Consider the following 24,196-nt stretch of genomic DNA (forward strand, 5'->3'; position numbering starts at 1 on the left):
TACATTTACACAATTACATTCTGCTTACAAGTAATTCAACTGCATTTTGCATGTTCTCTTGCAGCCTGATAGGCAAGTACTTATGTGGAGTGCAACCTGGCCCAAGGAAGTGAGGAGTCTAGCAGAAGATTTCCTGAGGGACTATGTAATGATCAATATAGGATCTCTGACATTGTCGGCTAACCACAACATATTGCAGATCATCGATGTGTGCATGGATGAAGAGAAGGACACAAAGTGAGTATTGCTTCAGGGCAGAATAAGGGCAGAATTCATCCACACCCGAATTTCAGATTTCTTGATACTTTAAAACTCAATCATTCACTTGAAACTGGTATAAAACTTGATAATATTTCCCTGTTTTTTTCTTGATTTTCCTACTCCCAAAAGTCACATGACTTGAGACCGCCAAAGCAAATTAGCTGAAGAATGTTAGTCTAGTATGTGTGAATGCGAAATATTGTAATTATATGAGTGACGTGGCACAAACTTCTATGGCAACTATATTGACAAATGACAGCCATCCTGGATTTTTCTACTCGTTGACCCACAAGGAATGCATGCATACCAGTTATGTAGCTTGTATCACCTTGAGCTCAATTATGGTATGGCCACAAATGGATTGTTCTTTATTCAATCTCCTTTAGTGTTTGAGATTAAGTAAATCACACTTTTAATTGTTCAGCATGGTCAGGGTCATGACCATGCCTGTATAACAAATTAACTGAACTTGCCAAATGTTTTGTTTAGGTTGATCCGTCTGTTGGAGGAAATCATGCGGGAAAAGGAGAACAAGGCGCTAGTGTTTGTAGAGACTAAGCGGAGAACAGATGAATTGGTTACGCAGAATGCAGAGATGGGTATGTAGTCGATGCTTCCGAAAATAGACACAACTTGCGACCATGTCCAAATCCTACCATTTCTGATTAAGCGAGAATAAAATAAATATTAAAATAACAGGCATGAGAATTTCCTGTAAATATGTCCTGAAATTAGATGAAATTTTACCAATTTGTAAGCCCTACTGCATGATTAGCCTAAATAAAGTATAGTGATAGGCCTACACTGAATTATTCCTTAACATTACATGATTTTTTTGCTCCTGAAACAGCCTTCCTTGGGTTTCAAAAAGCCAGGGGCGTAAGGCCTAAAATAACCTTTCTTTTAATACATGTATAAATCTGCCAAAACCCAGCAGCATCAGCTCTGCCTTTCGACCCCTCCCTGGGCGTTACCCCTGCACCCCACCAGGGGGGCCTAAGGCTGTCCATTTTGGCAGTACACAAGCTCACGAGTCGTGAGTAGATTTAATAACATTTTCAAAATAATTAACTCAGTGAACTTCAAAAACTTCCTTTGATCTTTAAAAGAAACAAAGTATTCCTCACAATTCATCGTAGAAAACAAGCAAAGTGGCAGGCATTTTAAATGCAGCAAAAGACTAAAAATTGTATATGTGTGTATGTTTGATGTTTCAGGTGGCCCGCCATGTGTCTGCATGGTGACAAATCTCAGCCAGAGCGAGACTGGGTATTAAGTGGTGAGTAATGCTCAACTTGTTCAATGTATCAAGCAACCCTGTTCCTGTGTAGCCATTGGCTCCTACAGTTTATTTCGCCAGCAATTAAATGACTTTTTTACAGTATACAGTAAAATGTATAAGGCAAAGATATTTAGTAGCTAATAAACTTGACAGGTTTGACAGCTTATTTAAGCTTTCATGTGAAAGTTTAAATCGCAAGAACCGTACAACATGAACCCTTCGGCTCGCTGTACAATCATGCAATTTTAACGATGCATGTGCGCTGAATAATTTATGACTATGCACATGCTCGTAGTATATAGTTTACAATATATGACCCACGACCACAAAACCAGTCACCAATTTTGAAAAATGTTGATATCATCATTTAATATAGCTTATATTTGATACCAAAATTATGTTTCTGCATGGTCCTCATTCAATGTCTTTCAACGGGAAGGGGAGCAACACATAACGAAAAGGCTAAAAAAAAGAAAATGGCTTTAAAAGTTGTAAAATGACATGTTAAGGACTTGGTTTGGCTCATAAAATGCTAGATTTGGGTGCTTTTCTTAAAAGAATATTTTGTTTTCAATGGTAGGTTAAAGTAAGCAAAAAGGAATAAAAAAATAATAAAAACTGAAAAACAAAATCTGCAAGGTTTTTCACCCTTTTCCCAACTTTGACTCGCTTTATCTTGAAATGGCTGAGCGGATCATATATGCATTAGACATGTTACGAAGTCGGGGGAAATGCATAACGTCATTAGATTAACCTCATTGACTAAAGTAATGGACTCTTATACACTCTATGATATGCATTGTACATGTTTTGGGGTCATGAAAATACCACTGTCATCAGATTGACCTCATTAATAATAAAAACATTTGTCTGAGTAGATATGGGGATGCCTGTGATCCGGGAATGTACATACAGGTGATATGTCCTGTGTCAAATGTAATTTTAGTATGCTTCAGGGAATTGGATTCTTTGAACAGACTTCGTGTATATCTTAATTTTAATTTTACTTACTCAAAATTGGTCAAATACAGATTTGTATGTAGTTTTTAAGCTTTCAGAATACTTGCTTGGCAACTAGTAAGCAAATTTTTAATCCGCATATGGCGAGTGCATGTGGAAACATCACATTCGTAAAAATTTGGTTTCATTTGTGACCGATTTGGTTGTTCTGTACAGGGTTGGTATCAAGGTTACACAATAGGCATGACCACTTTGCTTAGGCCAAACAAAATAATAGTTTTGTCTCATGTCCCATATGTTCCTTATGTTTTTTGTGCAAAATGCAGTGACTTATTTCCACTACGGTACATACTAAATACATAGTTAATTAAAATAGACGAAATGTGAAACTGCTTGATTATTTTTCGCATAGATCCCTACACTCTAGGAAATTATGACCTTGCCAGTGTGATTTGAATTCTCTTTTCATGTTTGTGGAGTAGCATGTTACTTACTTTTGGCAAGTAACACAAGTCACTTTAAAATGCCTCAAAGCAAGTCGGAGTTTAAAATTAGTTGTAAAGGCTAGGATTTAACTCATTGTTTTTACTCATCTTATTTTCTGAACAGAATTTCGCTCTGGCCGGGCTCCCATTCTTGTCGCTACAGATGTGGCCTCACGTGGTCTAGGTTTGTATTTCCCTCATATCCTCCCCCATGTGAAAATGCATCTTACTGCTAATATTTCATCTCACATGTCCCTTAAATCTTAAATATTTTGTCTGTTGGGTTGAAGGCGGTTGTTTGGTTAATACTGCAAACCATCATATCAATAATGCTTCACAATGACTTGACAGTAAAGAAAGTCAAAGCAAGTTAATGTGAGTGTATCTGTGCATGTGTTGTCGTGTTGAATGCCTTTTGTATCCTGTATTGTCTTTGTCCTTACAAACGGTCAGTGTTACCAGGTGCAAAGTGTTTTATGCATAACAATCAGGAAGAGGGTTGTGTCGGATTGTTATTATTTTTATTAAAGAAATGGTTGATATACTGCTTTCATACTAATTACACATCACATGGTAAAGTGTTGTACATGTTTACTGCACTCTTTCTTTAAAATCAATTCTCCATATTGGTACATTTTGGTTAGTCAATTATTATTACATGTAGCATGTATCTGTATGTTATTTGTTGTAATGCCCACCCAGGGGGTGGCTTGCTGATATCAGTGCTTTTTAATATTAGATATAACTGACTAGAGCTCTCTCTCTTCTTTTTTTCCCAAGTTTTGTTTTCCCATTAGATAATGATGATGTATGCGGCAGGACCCGTGGCATGACACATCTGCATCGACTGAGCGGGGGAGAGTCGCGTTTTTAGAGGAGGAGAGAAAGAAAGAAAGCGGGAAAGGCATTATGAGTTCATAGGCAAGCTAGTGTTACTAATTTCAAAATGGAAAAGTCGTGTATAGTGAGATGGCAAATCATATGATCTGCCATCAGCTAGCTGTAAACTAGCCTGATATGAATGGTGGAATTTCCCCTCTCCGTATTTATATGGCCAAAACCTAAAAATTGCCCAACTGCTTTCAACGTAAAGGAGGGCAGTACATCTTTCCAGTGTTTATACACACCGGGGTTATTGTTATATACCTCTATCCTCACCCTGTTGTAGCACCCACATGTAAACTAAGGAGAAAGTATTTACCTCAAAATTGTTTGGATACACATGTTACCATATAGGCCCATTGTGTAGATGTACATGTTCTTGAGGGGATTAATTCATTTCCCAGCAGCAAACTTTTTCCCGATGTGGGTGTGTATTCTTTAATGGCGCAGCGTTTATGGGCGTGTTACAAAAGCACTCCTGTCAAACTTGATAGACCGATATATGCATATTTAGTCCTGAAAAGCCAAGGCACACCTCCGCCAGCCATCAAGCCGAGGAAGCTACCTCCCAACCTCTCCCGCGCGTGTGATTGGATGTCATGTCGGGATCTCCTGCCAACGGCCCAAGAGAGGGCACACAGCAAGTATTATTATAGTCCTGTAAAGAATGGAAACGAATAAGACAGGCATAGGTGGTCCTTTTTGAGAGAACAATGAAATGAAAGAGGTTGACTAAACACAAAAAAAAACTATGCTTGAACATTGAACTGTGGTCCATTAAGGATGGCCTGAAATGTACACTTGTAATAACCTGTATAAAAACTCAATTGGATTATGAACAATGGGTCTTCATCGGTCTGTCCACCTTGACGACACCCTCAAAGGTCGACACTTTGTCCAACCCCTCAACATGTGCTGCTGCATATTTGGGGGCGAGCGTGATTTTCTTTTTTTCACCCGGTTATTATCTACACTTGCCATTGCGCTGCTTGTTATCAAAAGATAACCAGTTAAGCGTGAACTTTTTTTTTGAAAAGGCAATGTAGCGCTGGTTGGTATAGCCGTCGCTATCAACAGTCCTTGGGGACTGGCAAGCAAACACGTAAGTACATTTGTATATATACCAGTATATAGTGAGTGTACACCATGGCCATATTCCTACTTGGTACACAGGTACATATGTTTATGCCTCTAGTATATTTTCTTGATTAACAGCAAAATAGCAATGATATCATTACATGTTACATGTGCAGTTTTTATTTAAATCTCTACTTGATATTAACATGTTTTTGTAATTTCAGTTCTTAGGCACTTCGTCAATATCTTAAAAGTGCCTTGTCTACTCCAATAAAGCTGGTACTAATTTTGTGCATTATTTTTCCTCATCCTTCATTTTCAAAACTTGCGTTACGGCATGTGTTCATTCGCAATTTTGCCTATGCCATGCTGTGAACGAAATCATGCAGATGTTGAGGACATCAAATTTGTCATCAACTACGACTACCCCAACTCATCGGAAGACTATGTGCATCGCATCGGGCGAACAGCTCGTAGCGAGCGCACTGGCACTGCCTACACGTTCTTTACCCCTGGCAACTCCAAGCAGGCTGGTGATCTGGTGAATGTACTGAGGGAGGCCAAACAAGATGTGAACCACAAGCTTCTGCAGCTTGCAGACTCTGCAAGGGGTATGCGTGGAGGTAAGTTGGAAATTTACTAACATTTCAACCTTGCACTTGGAAGCAAAGCTTTGCCAAGCACATAGAAAGGGTACATTATTTTCGTGAAGACAGAACTAAGGATCATGGGATTTTCCGCAAAACGCAGCATGTCCCTCAATGTTGTTGGGCACAGCTTTGATCCAGTGTTTTTAAACTAACAAACTCTTGTTTTTCAGGTAAACATATAGATATAACTTGTCTGCTACAAAGTAATGTGCAAAGGATAGGATTGCACATTCTACTGAAGTGATCAGTCAGAACTAAATGCAGTTTTGTTTTTGCATCATAAGAACTTGGTGTTTGTTTTCAAAAGTGAGATTCTGCTTCTACATGTGTTGTACCATGGACTTTTTCAGCATATGTATGCTTAAAAGCAGAACTTCATTTTGTTTTGTATTCCCCACAACTGAAAATCCTTTTTCAACAAATCACACAAACTAGTATGTGCTTGCTCAGCAATTTGGCAGCTTTTTCAGTTAAGCTCTTTGGGCTGACTTTATGTGGTTTGTATACAAACATAAAAAGTGCTTGTAGTCATTGAAAAAGCCAAGAGATAGATGTATGTGTGTGATTTGACATAATGAAAAGATTTGTAGTTTGCGGTTTTTATTACATAATTAAGGCTTAGCAAAAAAACTTAGCAGAATCATGCATGGGTATGATACGCCTCACCATCAGGTAAGTTCTGTACTTTGGAAGAAATAAGATACATCGCCATTCAAGTTTGCCGTTAAAAACACAATGGCATTAGTTTGTTCATCTTATATAAGGCGAAAATTATTTGGTTTTTTTTACTGCGTACGTCAATGAAGTCCCAACTTACGCTCGTGTGAATTCACATAAGCATTTGCCGGTCACACATGCAACATACAACTGACGTTAGCACGTCATTCTATATCAATACGTGGTGTTAGGAGTCGTTATATTTTTCCCCTTATATAAGCCGAACAAACAAGCTAGAAGGGGAATATCTTTTTACAGGCAAGACAGGTTGGTTAGTTTCACCTTAACTAGGCTATTTTCTTATAGTTGGTTCTCATGAAGAAAACACGCAAACTTTTGTTTTGCAATTTTTCAGCTTTATTCAAAAATTCTGTTTTGATTTTAGCATTTTGTCTGCATGTTTATATGTTAAGATTTGCATGAAAATAAAAGCGTCTGGCTGGTCTGCTGTTGTTTGCCTGCCTGCCTGCCTCAATCCCTCCATATCCTTAAATTATTCTTGGACTATTCCAAATTTCAATATAATTTTGGCTCAGAAGAAGTTGAATGCTTTAGGGTTTTTCTTTCAATCATCCAGTTTGGGAAAGTCCATACTAGCAATAGGCAGGCAAGCAGCTATATACAACCTGTCGGTTTTAAGTCAAGAATCAAAAGCAACTTCCATTTTCAGCTCAAAATTCTTGGTTGCCAAAGATCAGATGTGAAGCAGATCAATGGCATATATCTACATTCAAGGAAACTAGCGAGTTGAATGAAGATTATGTTGTGGGAAAATTTGTCTTTGTAGTACAACTATCTAAATTCTACACATCGCTCAGGGATGCAATCTGCAGAAGCTTTTTATGATGTTGATTGATAAACGCAAATATTTCCCTATTGAAGAGGGAACTATCGCCCAAACCACATGTTTTATTTCCTTCATAAGGGACAGATATGATTAGATTAGCCGTAAGCGAACCAAACATCAAAACAAACAAAAAATTCACAAAGCTACTGCATGATACTCCCATGTCATGCATCACCATGCGGACACAATTATGGGAAGAGAGAGCTTGGCCTGCCAAGGTACACCCCCCACATGGCGTGCTATCCCTGTTTGTATGTCTAGCACCCCAAAGGGTCGGTGGTCCAAAACCTCGCCCAAGAAAGAGGGTTTTCTCTTTCTTGCCTCTTTGCGGCCCTTTTCTCCATGAGCACCTGGGGCGATAGGGTTTATAGTATTGTCGTTGGGCAAGAAAAACCTCATGTGTTATTGGCCCAAAACATCCTATGTGCCCTCTTGGCAGTTTTGTGTTAAGCATGTTTAAGGGCCACCAGCATATAGGTTTTTCCTGCCCATGCAAAAATGGACCCACAGGAAGCTCACTTAACATATATGTAAAAGCAATTTTCAACCTGTGACGAGATTGAAAATCTACTTTCAGCGTTATGGAACATTAAAATTAGGCTATTAACTTTCAGCAGCATACACAATTTATCAAGGGCAATCATGCTGCCTCATACGAAATGGAAAAGGGACTACTTTCAGCCTGCAAAATTGAAGAGGGGCAATCAACTTTCATCCAATTAACAAAATTGAAAATGAGCGATCACTCTCAGCCTCTGGATTTGAAAGTGGGGCTGATCTACTAGGTCCTTATGAGATTGAAAAGGGCCAATCAACTTTCAACCAATTAACAAAATTGAAAATGAGCGATCACTCTCAGCCTCTGGATTTGAAAGTGGGGGCTGATCTACTAGGTCCTTCTTATGAGATTGAAAAGGGCCAATCAACTTTCAACCAATTAACAAAATTGAAAATGAGCGATCACTCTCAGCCTCTGGATTTGAAAGTGGGGCTGATCTACTAGGTCCTTATGAGATTGAAAAGGGCCAATCAACTAGCAGCCTCATACAAGGGCCATAGCTCAAAATTCATGGGGGATAATGACAATTTTACAAAATAGCCCCCATGTAAAATGAAATGAAAGAATGTGACCGTCCACGGCGAATGAGCCGTAAATTCCTCCCCCGGTCAATTTTGTTTTATTTCGTGTTTAAAAAATAAACATCATAAACTTAAAAATGGTATATTATTTGGCTTCAAACGATATCCAGAAGCGGGGTTATGGTTTGATAAACTTTGATCCTTCAACAAAATTATAGCTTTTACGTTTTACATGTGTCTCTTTTTCCACATTGCTGGCAATAAATATCAAACAGTCATAATTGGCGGCCATTTCAAATCATCCCCAAGTCAACGAGGTTTAAGAAAGCTCTCTCATTGTTAATTGTTGGTTATGCATACCTGTACAAAATACAATGACTGGTAACCCACCACTTAAACAGGATTTAGCAAAAGCAAACAAAGACCCGAGCTATTAAAAGTTCTATAGCCATCTAAGGTAGAAGCTTATTATCCACTTCAACAATAGGATTATTGATTAGTTTTTGACTATGAAAATGAGATGTCGGGCCAGCTTAAGTTACCGATGAATATGACCTTCACACATTTTACACGTAACTCAGAATACAATTTAGGAATTTACGGCTCATTTGTGCTGCCGGGTCACAAATGGGAGTGCTGAATCAATGGCAAGTCAACCTGGCTGTAACCAGTCAGCTCAACAAATTGGAAAAGGGAGCAATCAACTGTTAGCCTTTTACAAAATGGAGAAGGGGGAAATCAGCCTGTTACAACGAAATGGAAAAGGGGAGATCAACTTTCAGCTTTGACGAAATGGAAAAGGGGGAAATCAACTTTCACCCTCTTGATGAAATTGAAAAGGGGACAATCAACTTTAAACCAATTAACAAAATTGAAAAGCAGCGATAACTCTTAGCCTCTGAATTTGATAGTGGGGCTGATCTAATAGGTCCTCATGACATTGAAAAGAGTCGATCAACCATCGGCCTCATACAAAATTCAAAGGGGCCCTAGCTCAATTTCAAGGGGGATGACAATTTTCACATTAATTTTACAGAATAGCTCCTTGAAAATGTCTGAATTTATCAAAACAACAGGCATTAAATTATGGGAGTGCTGAAACAACTGTTGTTTGATGTGCATGGACAGCTGTAAACAGACAGCCTGTCATGTAATTTGGCCTCGAACGAAAGGGGAAAGTAGACTATCAGCCTCTAACAAAATGGAAAACAGGAAATCAACTTTTAGCCTCTTGACAAAATAGATAAGGGGCCAATCAACTTTCAGTCTCTGAAATAGAAAAGGAGGCAATCAACTTTCAGCCTCTTTATGAGATTGAAAAGGAGGCAATCCACTTTCAATGTCTGGCAAAATTAAAAAGGGACTGAGCCTCTGAAATAGAAAAGGTGTAATCCTCTTACAAAATTAAAAATGGAACTCTCAGCCCAGTCCTGACATGTACAAAGGGGAGCCAGCCAAGACATCAATCTCTCCTCTGCTCTCTTCATCCCCCTTGAATAAGATTGACAGCAATGTCAGTCAGTGTTGTCTATTGCTCTCAAGCAAGAAGGGAGGAAACGCATCCAACTGATTTGCTACACCATGTTACATGGTGATGGAAATGGGAGTTATGAAATGTTTGGAAGCAGATCAGTCCTTAAAAGTTTTGGCATGTATTTTCCCCCCTTATTTTGTCCAGGACGTAGTCGTTACCGTGGCAGAAATGATGGGAGAGGCTTTGGTAGAGGTAGAGGTGGTGGTAGTCGTGGAGGATATGGAGCACAGCAGTATGGCAACAACGGCTATAAGAGCAACAATGGCTATGCAGGCGCCAGCAATGGCTATTCTAACAACAACCGATTCTGATTCACACAAGCTCACTAGACTCATTCCAGCTTAAATTTTGGGGTAATTAAAAAAAATTAAGAAAAAAAAAAGAATTACCCCATACTAAAATTGTTTTTTATTTTTCCTAAATGTGCTAATGAAGTAGAAAAATGAGAACCAATTGTATTTCATAGCCTATTAAAATATATTTGTAATCTTAAGATTTCATTCTTTTTCTATCTGTAATTTGTAACATGAAGAATTAAAGCTGCATTCAGTGACTTTGAACCAGAATACTCTCAATCAAATTGCGATTTCAGGTTTCTCTATACCATGCAATAACAAAGGAGATGGATTTACTCCAAACTGTATCTAATTGTTATTCAACATTTTCGGCACAAATTGACACCAAAACGCAAAAATGAAGCAAAATTCGACATTCTTATCCGAAGTTGGAATAATTTATTTACCTATAGATATATTTGCCAATGGTTTAATTTTGTTGGGTTCATACTCATAGGTCACTGAATGGGGATTTAATGTGATCATAGTACAGCCACTATGGGTTTGGGATTTTCTTTTGTTACATTAGTGGAACCAATGTTTTTTGGCATCCATAAACCTGAAAGGATAAATGTTTGATTGGTTCCATTTTTCCTATGCATCTGTGGTTCCCATGAGGCATCATAGGTCACAATGGGGACAAAAGTCATATCATGTTGTAGTATCTCAAATTGTTCCTCTTGTCACATTTTTCTATGGTGCTTAAGGGATCTAAAATGAGCGTTTATTGCGTTTCGACAGTATTTTTGTGGGACATGAGAGCACCTCAGACCTATCGAATTGCATTCTGAATCTGAAGCATGTCTTTCTGATATCAAATAATTTTCATTTTTGAAAATCACAATATAATACAAATTTTATGACAAATTATAACAATTTGATATTTTTCAAATTTTTGATATATAACAGTCTTCGAAATAAATTATATAAATCTAATGATATATTCTTAAAGTGTATGTAGCAGGGAGGAAAAGCCGACGGTCAATTAAAAATTTTGACCTTTCATATTGAAGATACAGATTTTTTCCCCCAAAAGACCTAATTTTTTTTGGTGTTTGGGGGAAAAAATCCATATCTTCAATACGAAAGGTCAAAATTTTCAATTGATCGTCGGCATTTCATCCCACCTATATACACGTTAAGGTGGCTGTGTACTCTCAGACATGCATGTAGTAAAAGTGCAATAACTTTGTAATTATTCACATAAGACATATAAAAGTATACATTTTTATGAAGGCAAGACATCAATAAATCTTAATATAAATACAGATTTGGGGTAAAAACAACAATTCTGAAGAAAATCACAAAAAGTGATTTTTTGGCAATATTTGTTAGGTACATCATAACAAAAAACACTCTTTCCAAAATATTTTATTTTGTTTTAGCTCAATCTTTAGGCTCCATTCCAAAAACGGTTTTTTTAATTTTTTTGATATTGGCCTTATTTTTTTGAGATATTGACCATATAAGGCATCACATTGAACTTTTAAAATTCACAAACGCCTATTTGCACAAAATGATGCCTAAACGCGGAAATAGACCAAAATATAAAAAAATGAGAAAACCGTTTCTTGAGTCGATCATGCTTTTTACAATGATCATATTTGCTTACCTATAGATGCTGTATTTATTGAGTTATCGTGTACCTAAATCGTCATTTTACCGAGAAAATGAACATTGAAATAATGGCCGTTGAAGTTTAAAGTGGTCACATTTTGCACTTTCATCAAATCTCACAGGAGAATGCGGCAGTTTTCGTTTTTGTACCTTATATTACGTGAACATCGGGTAAATCCACAGCCCCTTGAGAAGTTTGAGCGAAATCCATTCATAACTTGATATTTAAATCGGGGAAAGAACTTGAAAAACCCACATTTTATCAGCTAAAACGGAGCCATTTGACCACTAGGTTTTTGTGAAATCAGTGCTTGCGTGGTGTTTCCATAAGATGCGCCGCGCATGCAGATAAGCGTATGCGTAAGCGTATTTGTGCGTTAACAAATTGCGCGATGCAACGCGATGCGTTGTTGCGCAGCGTGTACCCTGCTGGTTCAACAAAGATTTTCTTTCCTTTTCAATTTCAAACACGAATGGAATAGTGAAATAAAATCCTTAAAATATTGCAGTTGGAGTTTACAAATCTGGAATTTCATTCCTTGTATTTATAAAAAACATAACAAAGTACAAACATATCAAAAAACTCAATTTTGAAAGAAACAATGTCTAGAGTACACAGTCCGCGTTAAGTATAAATCATCAGATTTATAAAGTTTACTTTGAGTACTGTTAAATATCAAAAATATCAATTTTTAATGATTTGCCATAAAATGTGTATTAAATTATTTGATATCAGAATGACATTCTTCGTATTCAGAATGCAATTCGATATGTCTGATGTGCTCTAATGTCCCAAAATAAATACTGTCCAAACGTTCATACCCCAGCCCTTAATTCAGGTTGAAGCGGTCAAATTTCAAAACTTTAATACATAGAGGTCAAAATTTAACAATGGTCCGATTGCATCGAAACATGTCAAATTACTTCCCTTACGTAAGCAATTGCAAATATATGCTTAATTCACTATTTTGTTAGAATTTGTATTGTCATGTCCCCCTAGTGCAGCCAAAGTCCAATAGAATTTCGAGGTTATACATTTCTCAAATTATTTTCCTCTTTCGTTTGCAGAGAGGAGTCATTTGAGACGAGACGCGATTGAATCAGTGCATTTTGAAAATTTGTCCTCTATAATGCATGAGATATTTGATATTTGACCTACTTTATTCCTGAACTAAGCACCCTAGTGCAATATGACAATTGCTTTATCCTCTACCAATGAGATAAACAATTTGAGGTATATTACATCACAATAGAAAACATTTTGGCCCCTCGTGGGAAAGCATAGGGGGAATAGAAAAAAATGGAACAAATTCTAGTTATCATTTGAGGTGGAAGATGCCAAAAACCATTGGTTCTACTAATGTAGCAAGACAAAATGCTAGTTCATATACTATACCATACCATTTTGAATTAATTTCTCTGTTTATATTTGCAGGACGCAACAGATACAGACAATCTGGGGGCGGCTTTGGATCTGGAGGGGGTAGCCGATTTGGGGGTGGAAATAGCTACGGGGGAAGGGATTCTCGTGGGGGTGGGAGGGGTGGGCGAGGAGGTGACCGTGGTGGGCGAGGAGGTGACAGGGGATTTGGTGGGGACCGAATGGGAGGAGGTGGGTTTGGTGGGAGGGATGATAGTAATGGATATGGGGACAGAAGTAACAGCTATGGTCGTGGAGGTGGACGAGGAGGTGGACGGGGAGGATACCAGAACAAGGATGATCGCGGCACATATGGTGGTAGGCAAGAAGGTCCACCAAAACGTGGCCCACCACAGTCTCCACGTGGTGGTGGACCTCATCACTATGGCAGACCACAGGATGCACCTTCACTCCATACCAGAAGTCATGATGTAAATCCAGCAGCTCACACCAGGAGTCATGATGCCCCACATCGCGGTGGACGCGGTGGCCATGGACAGCAGCATGGCGGCGGGCCAGCACACCAAGGTGGCCACCCTGGTAGTAGTCAGGGAGGAGGACGTCCAGGTGGTGGTCCTAGTAAACCACCTCAGCACCACCAACAGCAGCATGGCGCAGCTTCTCAGTATCCAGCGCATGCAGCAAGTGGTGCCATGCAGCAGTATCAGACACCTCCAGCAGGGGCAGCTCCAGCAGCAGCTGGACAGCAAGCTTCAATGGATCCAAGCCAGATGGCCTCAGCCCAGCAGCAATACATGCAGTATTACCAACAAGCTATGGCCTATTGGCAGCAGTACCAAACAGCTGGTGGTCAGGCCCCCGCTGGTGGTGCTGCGGCACCTGCAGCCCCAACGCAGTAAGTCACTTAGAGTTGAGTTGAGTCATGGATGCCTCCTATTCCTCTAATCTCAGGTAATAGACAATTTTAAACTGATTTATTTTATTTCCACTTACAAATTTTAATCAGTTGATATTGGAGGAAATAAAAAACAGCCATCCAAGTGTACGTAAGGGTGTGGGTAAAATTGCAAGCGAGTATGGTCTTGATGGATGCCAATTGAACCGAGTTTATACATTAAAATTAGTGCCAAGTCAATACTAGTGGAGTGGAAGTATGAACTGTTTCCTAAAATTGTCTAGACTTGAGATTATATACTGGAACATTTTAATTGTGAAGAAAGTCTATATCCTATTTGCACTTTTTGTCTTATGGACTTTCAATAATTAGGAATACATGAAGAGAGTTGGCTTAAATGTGTATAAAGGAAAAAAAATATTGTGAAGAAAGTCTTTATCCTATTGCACTTGTCTAGAGACTTTCATTAACTGGGAATACATGAAGAAAGTCTACTTTATGATTTTATATGGGATCATTTTTATTGTGAAGAACGTCTATATCCTATTTGCACTTTGTCTACAGACTTTCAATGATTAAGAATACATGTAAAAGTTGCCAACCTATTTACACTGTTAACAGGTTTTCAGTGCAGTAATTTGGGTAAAATACATAATTGAGATTGTGAAATTTTTAAAAACCAAAATCTTTGCATTATAGAAAAGGCTGTTGAAAATTCAGTCTCTCAAACTTACAGGTCTTGTATCAAGTAAAAGCATCAAAAAAGTAAAGTAAAACATAAAGAAATGTAACCAGGTGAATTGACAAGCTGATCTTGAACAAGATACCAAGTAAGATTTTTTATCGTGTGTGTGTGTTTTTGTACATTATTATATAGTAATGCTTAAAATGGGCTGCATGTTGAACATGTCCCACACTTAAAAAGGCCTACAGAGGCAAGATTTCTGTCTAGTTCATGTTTTATTTATTTCGTCAGGAGTAGGGGATGTTCACCATGTTAACCAGAAATTGTGCAACTGATACAATAAGTGTCCCCTCATTTTTAGGTGACAACCAGGTTCCTGGTTCAGTCCTTTGGTACATATAGAAGAACCCATGGTCTAGGCCCTTGGCTTCTGATACCGGGTTGCAGGGAGAGCTGCTGAAAAAGTTACAAGTACCCCGAAGGTGCTCGTCATCAATTTTTGACACTTAATTATCATGTGCAACTTCAGAAACGCAATATTTTGGTTATGTGTATCTTTTTTCTTTAATATTGCAAACGGCACAAATTGTTTGCATGGGAAGAGTTATTTTTGCACGCTTTACTATTGCTGCATTTCTCCCAGTTCCAAGCTAAATGTACACCAAAATAACCAATTTGTGGATATAGCATTTTCACATATTCTTTTACTCAGTTGCACTATTCTGTTGTATAATTTATTTTTATGTAACATAATTATTAACCATTTTTTTACTATTATTTGTTGAGGAGCAGAGAAGTAAAAGTAACATTCCTAGATTGGAGCACAACTATAGAATTTTGAGGCTGTGCGTGTCACAGATAAATGTGTAGGGAATGGATGACATAAAATTTGATAATCTACATAGTTGTTCTGCAATTTATTATTGTGGTGAATTTAACCTACTAATTCTATTTTAATTGAGCAATTCTTGTGTTCTCTACATCTTGAGATAGAAATTTCTGCAGATTATCAGTCCTACAGGCCGTGTTTCTTGATCAAGAAGAGAAGCTTGATTTGGCATTTTTTGCTTGCATTTTCTTTCTTTCTTTAAAAAAAAAAATCACCGTAAAGAATTTAATTGGGCACCAATCTTGCCAGTTTCATCTGGATCTCATATTGGAAGCAATCTCCAGAAAAGTCTTACCACTACCGACAAAATGTTTGAATTATGACAATAAATGTCAAATTGGTTTTATGGATGAGTGGAAATTTAAAGGGACCAAGGTAGTGTTTTTTTCCTTGTTATCTAGATGTACTCTAAGTTATTTAATTGTCTGTACAGTTATTAAACATGATATGCTCAGTTGGTCGCATTGCATTGTAACCAATCCGAGTACTTTGGTGATGAACTTGTTCTAAATATATTATGATAAATAGCTTAATTGGTGAATTAGTGGAATTTCGCAGCCACATAGCTTCTCCAATAAAAGTGATGGTTGAGAACCAGAAAGCCGTAACTCAAAAGGAATCCTTTGTGAGTTCAGGCTTTCTGGCTCTCGACCCTCGAACGGAGATATAAATAAGTTCATAGTCGAGAATGTAGGGAAGCATTCTCAAGTTTTAAAACATGGTTAGTAAGTTATTTTTATGTACGTGTTTAAGTATTAAACTTTGTTGCTTTTTCAAGGAGAATGCTAAAATAAAAACCACATTGAAATGTAAAGTTGAATGTACATGTAATATGTATGTGTGTGTGGTATTACAAACATCTTGCAAATTCCTGTGGAGATTTCACTGCAGTATGAAGCTGCACTTGTTAAAAAAAATTGAAAATGTGAGCGAGTTCACATCTGTTTTTCAAACAAGAGTGTGGTATCATACTGCAGTTATCCACATCCAACTGTTATTATACACTCAAAAGAATTTAAGGACCAGTTGAATATAATCGGCATTTTTGAAAACATTGGATATGATGATAATATTATTGCAGACAAAATTCACTCATTACAAATATCCGCCATCACCCACATCGTGAGGAAAATGGAAGGCCAAAATTTCCGATTTTGAAGCCATTTTTCAAACTTCACCACGGTCAAGTCACATATTGGGATGTATGTGACGTGTGTGTGGGTCTGTTATACGTCACATTAGTGGGTATAAGATGCCCTCAATGTATCCCCGGGAGTGGGGAAAGTCAATGGGATAACCACCCGGCCCCTCGTTTTTCTGAGGGTAGGGGTCTTAATCATGATCATTAAATGGTACAGAACATAAAATATTCATTTATGCATTATGTTGCACTTTTAAGGGAGCTCAATTATGACCCCTACCCTCAAGATATGCGAGGAGGGGTCGGGAGATCTGTTGTGCAGTTACATTAATAACTTCCCACCCTCGGGATATGATTGAGGGCATCTTATACCCACTTGACGTATAGACACGCACACAAACCCACCCCAATATGTGACTTGACCATGGTGACGTTTTAAAAATGGCTTCAAAATGTTAGCCTCCATTCCCCCCTCTCTCCGTAAGATGTGGGCGATAGATATTTGTAATGAGTGAATTTTGTGTACAAGTTGGGGAACAAATGATGTAATGAAAGATCCAAGCACAAGGGTTGGTAGCGCCCGGGGCAAGAAACAAAATTGGCGCCCCTACCACCCCTCACCTGGGCAGTGGCGTAGCAAGGGGTTGTGGCACCCAGGGCTAAAGGTCCGTTCATTCTACGCCGCAATTATGATGTGATGCGTTGCCGATATATCGATTACTTTTTATTGCAGCTCGTTTCCTTTCCAAGTTAAAATGTATTTAACTTTATTGCGATACCGCAATGCAGTATTCTGCGACACTCATTCATTTGCATATAGGTCAAACTATACTTTTTCTGAATCCTTGCAATGAGAGGAATAATTTGGTGTGCTTGTTAACCAGATTCGAGCAACTTTGAAATTTGACCCCTATGTTGACCTTTAACCTTGAATATGGATGGAGTGCTTTGATCCCTATGTTGACCTTTAACCTTGAATATGGACGGAGTGCCAGGAATTATTTGTATGTGTTATTGGACCATAAAAGGAAGCTAAAGTTGTTTTTTGTGGAATATCAATTTTAAACGAGCAATTTTCTCAAAAAGTCATATTCATTGTCCTCATAATATTTGCTTGCATTATGTTGTCGGAGCAATATAGGGCTACCTTATAAAGGGAATAATTAGGATGATTATAGCCTATACGCTGGCGAAGTTACGTAATTAATCGGGATTAACTACCCGTTTACGTTTACGTTGAATACTCAGCAGGATCCATCAGATTGGACGTAAAGCCAAGGGTGACTAATGATGATCAGGTGCAGTGCAGACATATAGGTGAAACTTGTAAACAAAACCTGAAGAACCAAGGGTGCTGGTGATGAAGACTCTCATCTGGTGCGCTGAACTAGAAGGTGCAAGTAAAACTGGATTCCTGCTTACAGGCTTGATGATCGCCATCCCTGAAAGCCTCCAAGGTTGGTGCAGATTGGGCCCGGCGACCGGGAGGGAGTTCCAGAGTTGGACTGTTCTGGGGAAGAATGAACTTCCGTAGAGCTGGGTGCGACTGGTGATAGTGCAAAGTTTGGATGGGTTGTAGGATCTGGTGACAATTGGAGACAGATAGATGGCAGGGTTGATAGCGACTATGTTGTGTTGGATCTTGTAGATCATAACCAGGCTTGCAGCATCTCTTCTCCACTCCAGGGATTTACAGCTCAGATCTTGCAGCATGGAGGTGACACTGTCTCTACGTTGGTAGCGTTGGAGAACAAACCTGGCTGCGCGGCGTTGGATGGATTCAACCTTTGTGATGTCTTTCTTGTGGTGGGGGCTCCAGACTGTGCTGCAATACTCCAGGTGAGGTCTTACCAGGCCAAAATATGCTTGCTCCGTGTCCTCTGTGAACTTGATCTTAGGTTCGGCGTAGCAGGCCTAGCATCCTATGTGCCTTGTTGGTAACATTGGCGATGTGCTTTGGCCATGACAAATCAGAAGAAAACAGTAGGCCAAGATACGGGTAGTCACACACTGATGTTAGTTGGATGCCTCCCAGGTGGTAATGAGCATTGGTGATCTTACGGCGCGGGTAAACCTCATCAGATGGCACTTGTCTGTGTTGAACCGCATCTGCCAATTAACGGACCACAAGTGAAGACGGTCGAGGTCCTTCTGGAGATCCATGCTGTCACTGATGTTGGATATTGACTTGTATAAAAGGCAGTCGTCGGCAAACAGACGCAGATTGGAAGTAATGCCAGTTGGTATGTCATTTATATATGTTAGAAACAGAAGTGGACCCAGCACGGTGCCCTGTGGTACCCCAGATGTAACGGTACCCACTCCGATGCTTGTCCATCGATGACCACACGCTAGCTACGTTGGGTCAAGAAGTGATTAGTCCACTGAAGGAGAGAGCCTCTGACACCATAGTGTTGTAATTTCCGTAGTAGTCTTTGGTGGGGTACCCTGTCAAAAGCCTTTGAAAAGTCTAAGACAATGGCGTCGACCTGTTCGGGTTCATCGATGGATTTGGCAAGGTCCTGAGCTGTTAAGATTAGCTGGGTTTCACAAGAACGGCCAGATCGGAAACCGTGCTGAGCTTCAGTGAGAATGTCGTGCTGGTTGTAGTGCTTCATGATGTTACTGAATATTATATGTTCCAAGAGCTTGCTACATATTGAAGTTATGGACACCGGGCGGTAGTTAGATGGTGCGCTCCTATCGCCTTTCTTAAAGATTGGTGAGATATTAGCAGAACGCCAATCTGATGGAATGTCTCCAGTGTCCAAGGATTTCTGGAATATGTAGGTGAGGATCGGAGAAATTTCAACAGCAAATTCTTTCAACACCCGGGCCGGTAGAGTATCTGGTCCTGTAGCTTTCCTGATGTTTAAGGAGCACAGCAGCTTCAGGACACCATCACATGTGACGACAATGCGGTTCATGGTAGGGATGGTAGAGTCACCAAGATCTGGTATGCTGGCTGGATCCTCATGGGTGAACACAGAGCTGAACTGGTTGTTGAATGCTGTAGCTTTGCCTTTGCTATCAAAGATGACTCGGTTTCCAGACTTCAGGGAAGTGACATTGGTAGGCTCCTGTTTTTAGAGTTGACAAATTTCCAGAAGGACTTGTGGGAGCTGTCCGATGAGTCGTTGAACATACTCTTCTGAAATTCCCAATAGTTCTTTTTACATGACTTCTGCATTTGCTTCTGATATGATTTAAAAGCTGCCCAGTCACAATCTTTTGGGTGGATTTAGCTTTGTTGAAAAGTCTTTGTTTCTTTTTCGATTGTCGTCTAATATCCCTTGTAATCCATGGCTTGGATTGGGTAGACCTTGTCATCTTTGATGGTATGTGCTTATTCATCAGGTTAGTGGTCTCGTTTTTGAATAAGTCCCAATTTTCCTGAACCGAACACTGATCAGGATTGTTGCTGAAGAAAGAATTCTGAAACGTACCATAGCAATAGGTCAAAACAATTTTGAACATATCGCGCTGCACTACAAGCAGGTTGAACTAATCACCTGTGTATGTCTGCAATCTTAGATTGATCAGCATGATATGGTTCAATGCAGAGGTACCGCGCGAATGTATCAGTGCAGCTCGGTATATTCAAAAAAATTTTGACCTATTGCTATGGTAGTTAATCCGATTATTACGTAACTTCGCCAGCGTATAGGGAGTGTTCATAAATTAGGCTTTGGTGGGGTTGGAAAATTGGAAGCGGCAACATCAAAATTTTTAGAACGCCCTAAAAGATGGATTTTTTTTAAATCACCCCCTTTTTTTGGTCTAAAATTTGTTTGAATCCCCCCTCCCTCCATGTCCAAAAGTAAACACCTCAAAAGAAATAAGTCCCCCTCTGAACATGTCGTCATAACATCGTAAGGTTTCATTTTGTACCAACAAAACTAACTTTGAAATAATTATATGACTGTTTACTAAGTGCTGTGTGAAAATGAGAGATTTCCATGACTTCAGGGCTGAATGAGCCTAAATTGAAGGCAAAAACTGCCCTTTTCAAAAGTCACAAAGTAGGCCTATGCTTGTCACAAAAGTTGATTCATGGCTTGTTACTAATGGAAAACCCCATGTGTTTGAGTGCAGTTTAAAATCCTCACCAAGCATCCAAGTGAACATTTACTGTAATGTGTATCGATTCTTGATCATTCAGCCATGCAAATCCCCTTGGTGCAGACGGGGATCGATATAATGGGATAGGCATCGTAGTATTACGTAACACACCGAAAGATGTAGTTTAACTCTAGACAATAGGCGCCATATTGCAGGAGGGTTAGAGGAAACGTTAAAGGTTAGTAGATTAGGTCACCCAGGCACCGGGCCAGGCACATCACTAATGTGTTTCACGAGTTGTAATACCGACAGGTAAAAACATTGATTTTGTAAAATTCTCCCGATTTTTTAAAATTACTAAATAAGGTTAGTACTTCAAACCATTCTTTGAAGAATCTATGCAATATGACGGTAATTTTTGAAACATCTAAGAATCAATCTTAAACATCTTCATGATATTCCTTTTTTTTTGCGCATGGTCAAAGCATGCTCTTGCGCTATCCACAGACTATCCGGTGGAAACTTCAAAGCAACGATCATGCGTTAATATTTACAAAATAGCGAATGATGTAGTTTAACTCGAACAATAGCGTGACCGGCGTGACGTAGTTTTTGGCATTGTTCCTATATGCACTTTCACCCTCCTGGTGCAGAGTTCAGCACAGCGAGTTGTAAGATGGTCAGTTCCATTCCTTGTCCCAATACGCCTTGCAGTTAACAAGCATAGGCCTACTTTGTGACTTTTGGAAAGGGCACTTTTTGTCTTAAATTTAGGCTCGTTCAGCCCTAAAGTCATGGAAATCTCTCATTTTCACACAGCACTTAGTAAACAGTCATATACATGTAATTATTTCAAAGTTAGTTTTGTTGGTACAAAACGAAAACCTTACGATGTTATGACGACATGTTCAGAGGGGAACTTATTTCTTTTGAGGTGTTTATGTTAATAACTCAACCATTTGTAATCATATTACTCATTGGAGTTATACCGTAAAATGGGGTAACTTTGGGCACTTAGTTTTTAAACCACTGCTTCCAAAAAAAACCCAATTGTATTTCCAATTAACTCTTATGACATTAGGGTTCCCTTCTACACCTTGAAGTTGGAAAAGATTTTTTAATAATTTTGTAAGGGTGCCCTAGGGGTTAAAAAATAGCCTGACCAAAGTTACCCTGCATTTAGGGCAACTTTGGTCAGAGTATAGTATAACATTCCATGTAGAAAAAAAATTGATCTTTGCTGTATATGGGCAAGTTGTTTTTTGTGACATTTGACCACTTGCAAAATTCATCATGCACACATCCTTGCTCACAAATTTTACTTTTTCTTAAAAAAAATGTGAAAAAAAAGCTCATTCCTGGTCAAAAACATGACTCATAACAATATTGCTGTACGGAAATATGACTATTTAACAAAAATATATTTGACCGTCCAAAGTTACCCCGCTGACCGAAGTTACCCCCATTTTACGGTAGTGTTACATGATAGGCCTACATCCAAATTGTAAAGTGCACAAATTTTGTTGATTTGAAGCTTGATACTTAAAGGAGTATTTCGTGATCCTAGCATCCTCTTTTTATGAAATTTTTCAGTACATATCCACACTAAAAAAGCCTATTCCCAAAATTTCAGTTGATTCCGATTTTGCTTTTGCGAGTTATGCATGATTATGTGTATTACACTGCTCCATAGACAATGCGTTGTAATTTCGTTCTGGTGCACCAGAACGAAATTCAAATTTCACGATATCTTTGCAAAACGAATCAATCTGCAAGAAATATTTTGTACATAAACATTATGTAGCAAGAGGTTTCCAGTGATATAAAAATCTCAACTTTTTTTGAGAAAAGTGGGGGGATGAGGCTGTGGATCACGAAATGCCCCTTTAAAGTTAAAGGGAGTCTCCGGCAATCACAACATTGATTGGGCAGGGGTCAGAGGAGGCTTAAAGGCATTCCTACAATGCACTATGATTGGGAAATTTGATCAATATAACCTAATTTTAAAGGCAAAGTCCCCATTGCCACACATAAAATGGTAATTTTAAAACTGCAGCCAACGAGCTAATAGTTGAGACTTGGGACTGATATTTGATTTTCTTACAGGAAACATTCATATTGTCCCACTGCATTAATTTTATTCCTAAGTCTCGATGTTTTGAATGTTAAATAATAGGATGAAAACACCAGATATTTTCACACAATCCCAATGCAAGGTATGATCAACTGTACCACATGTGTACAAAAGCCAGACATACAAGGTCAGAAACCCCATTGGGTTGTGGGAATGTCTTTAAACATCCTCTGGGCAGGGGTGTAGTACCCCTTAAAGCATTCATCAGACGGTTTTTGAGCGTTTTCAGCCTTTTTCCTCTTTTAAATTTTTTTTTTTTAAGACCCTGTTTCAGGTCTGATTAATGCGCGCGCGCCGAGCGAGCAAAATTGTTGGCGTATGCATGCCTTGTCGTCATTCTACCCCATACTTTTACCCTCGAATCTCCTCAGCAGGAGACCAGAGGATGTTTAAAGACATTCCCATGACCCAATGGGGTTTCTGACCTTGGTATGTCTGGTTTTGTACACATGTGGCAAGCTGACCATACTTTGCATTGGGATTGTGTGCAAATATCTGATGTTTTATCCTATTATTTAACATTGAAAACATCGAGACTTAGGAATAAAATTAATGCAGTGGGACAATATGAATGTTTCCTGTAAGAAAATCAAATATCAGTCCTAAGTCTCAACTATTAGCTCGATGGCTGCAGTTTTAAAATGACCATTTTGTGTGTGTGGCAATGGGGACTTTGCCTCTAAAATTAGGTTATATTGGTCAAATTTCCCAATCATAGTGCATTGTAGGAATGCCTTTAAGCCTCCTCTGGCAGGAGACTGTCTGCTGTGGAGACAATATGGAAATAATAATAGCGCCATCTAATTGTTTCGCTGTTGACTCACCCGCCCGTTTATATGTGCAAGGTGTTTCCCGAGTGCACCAGATGAATGAGTCATGCTGGGAGGGGACGTTGATTTGTTAACTGAAGAAGAATAAAATAGATGACTTCATTGGACCCCTCCCGTCTGTTACACAACCACCCATTCACCCGGGTAAATTCACAGTGATTTGTTGGCATTGAATAAATCAGATTATGGTCAAACAAAAAAAAATTGGAAAATGTCAATATTGCAATTTCAGATGATAACCCCATGCTCAAAATAAGTCGTCTTTTGCTATTTTGTGCGAGTGAAGTACCCAACTTGTGCAATTTTTTTCCTGCTATAGTTGGGACCACTAAAAACACAAGTGTTTTTCGTACTAAAAAGGCAAATGTACAGGGCAATTGCTTTATATTTTCTTCTGTTATGATTTTTTGGGACGTCTTCCCCCTTGCTGATATAGGGGCTTGTGTCCCCCT

The 24,196-nt window shown here is 38.9% G+C and overlaps 2 protein-coding genes across 2 annotated transcripts; both read left to right on the forward strand.

Annotated features, from left to right (window-relative positions):
- Nucleotides 1-64: 64 nt before the first annotated feature.
- On the forward strand, nucleotides 65-868 carry LOC140163689 (probable ATP-dependent RNA helicase DDX5; the record flags this gene model as incomplete). The annotated part of the gene is given in 2 exon segments (XM_072187005.1): nucleotides 65-237; nucleotides 751-868. Coding segments are annotated over 2 exon segments (291 nt in total), but the record flags the coding sequence as incomplete, so codon positions are not given.
- A 567-nt stretch (nucleotides 869-1,435) lies between these two features.
- Nucleotides 1,436-16,391, forward strand: LOC140164859 (uncharacterized). The gene is made up of 4 exons (XM_072188237.1): nucleotides 1,436-1,540; nucleotides 3,113-3,172; nucleotides 5,337-5,570; nucleotides 13,163-16,391. Exons 1-4 carry the CDS (start codon nucleotides 1,489-1,491, stop codon nucleotides 14,005-14,007), a joined length of 1,191 nt encoding a protein of 396 aa, XP_072044338.1. The 5' UTR covers nucleotides 1,436-1,488; the 3' UTR covers nucleotides 14,008-16,391.
- The last annotated feature ends 7,805 nt before the right edge of the window (nucleotides 16,392-24,196 follow it).

Source organism: Amphiura filiformis, chromosome 11 (assembly GCF_039555335.1).
Source record: "Amphiura filiformis chromosome 11, Afil_fr2py, whole genome shotgun sequence".
NCBI lineage: Eukaryota > Metazoa > Echinodermata > Ophiuroidea > Amphilepidida > Amphiuridae > Amphiura > Amphiura filiformis.

Excerpts from the sequence above, each read along its gene's own strand:
- LOC140164859 (XM_072188237.1), top strand. The coding sequence starts at position 1,489 with ATGTGTCTGCATGGTGACAAATCTCAGCCAGAGCGAGACTGGGTATTA. Across the intron at positions 1,541-3,112 it reads GCGAGACTGGGTATTAAGTG|AATTTCGCTCTGGCCGGGCT; the intron begins GTGAGTAATGCT and ends TTTTCTGAACAG. Across the intron at positions 3,173-5,336 it reads TGTGGCCTCACGTGGTCTAG|ATGTTGAGGACATCAAATTT; the intron begins GTTTGTATTTCC and ends GAAATCATGCAG.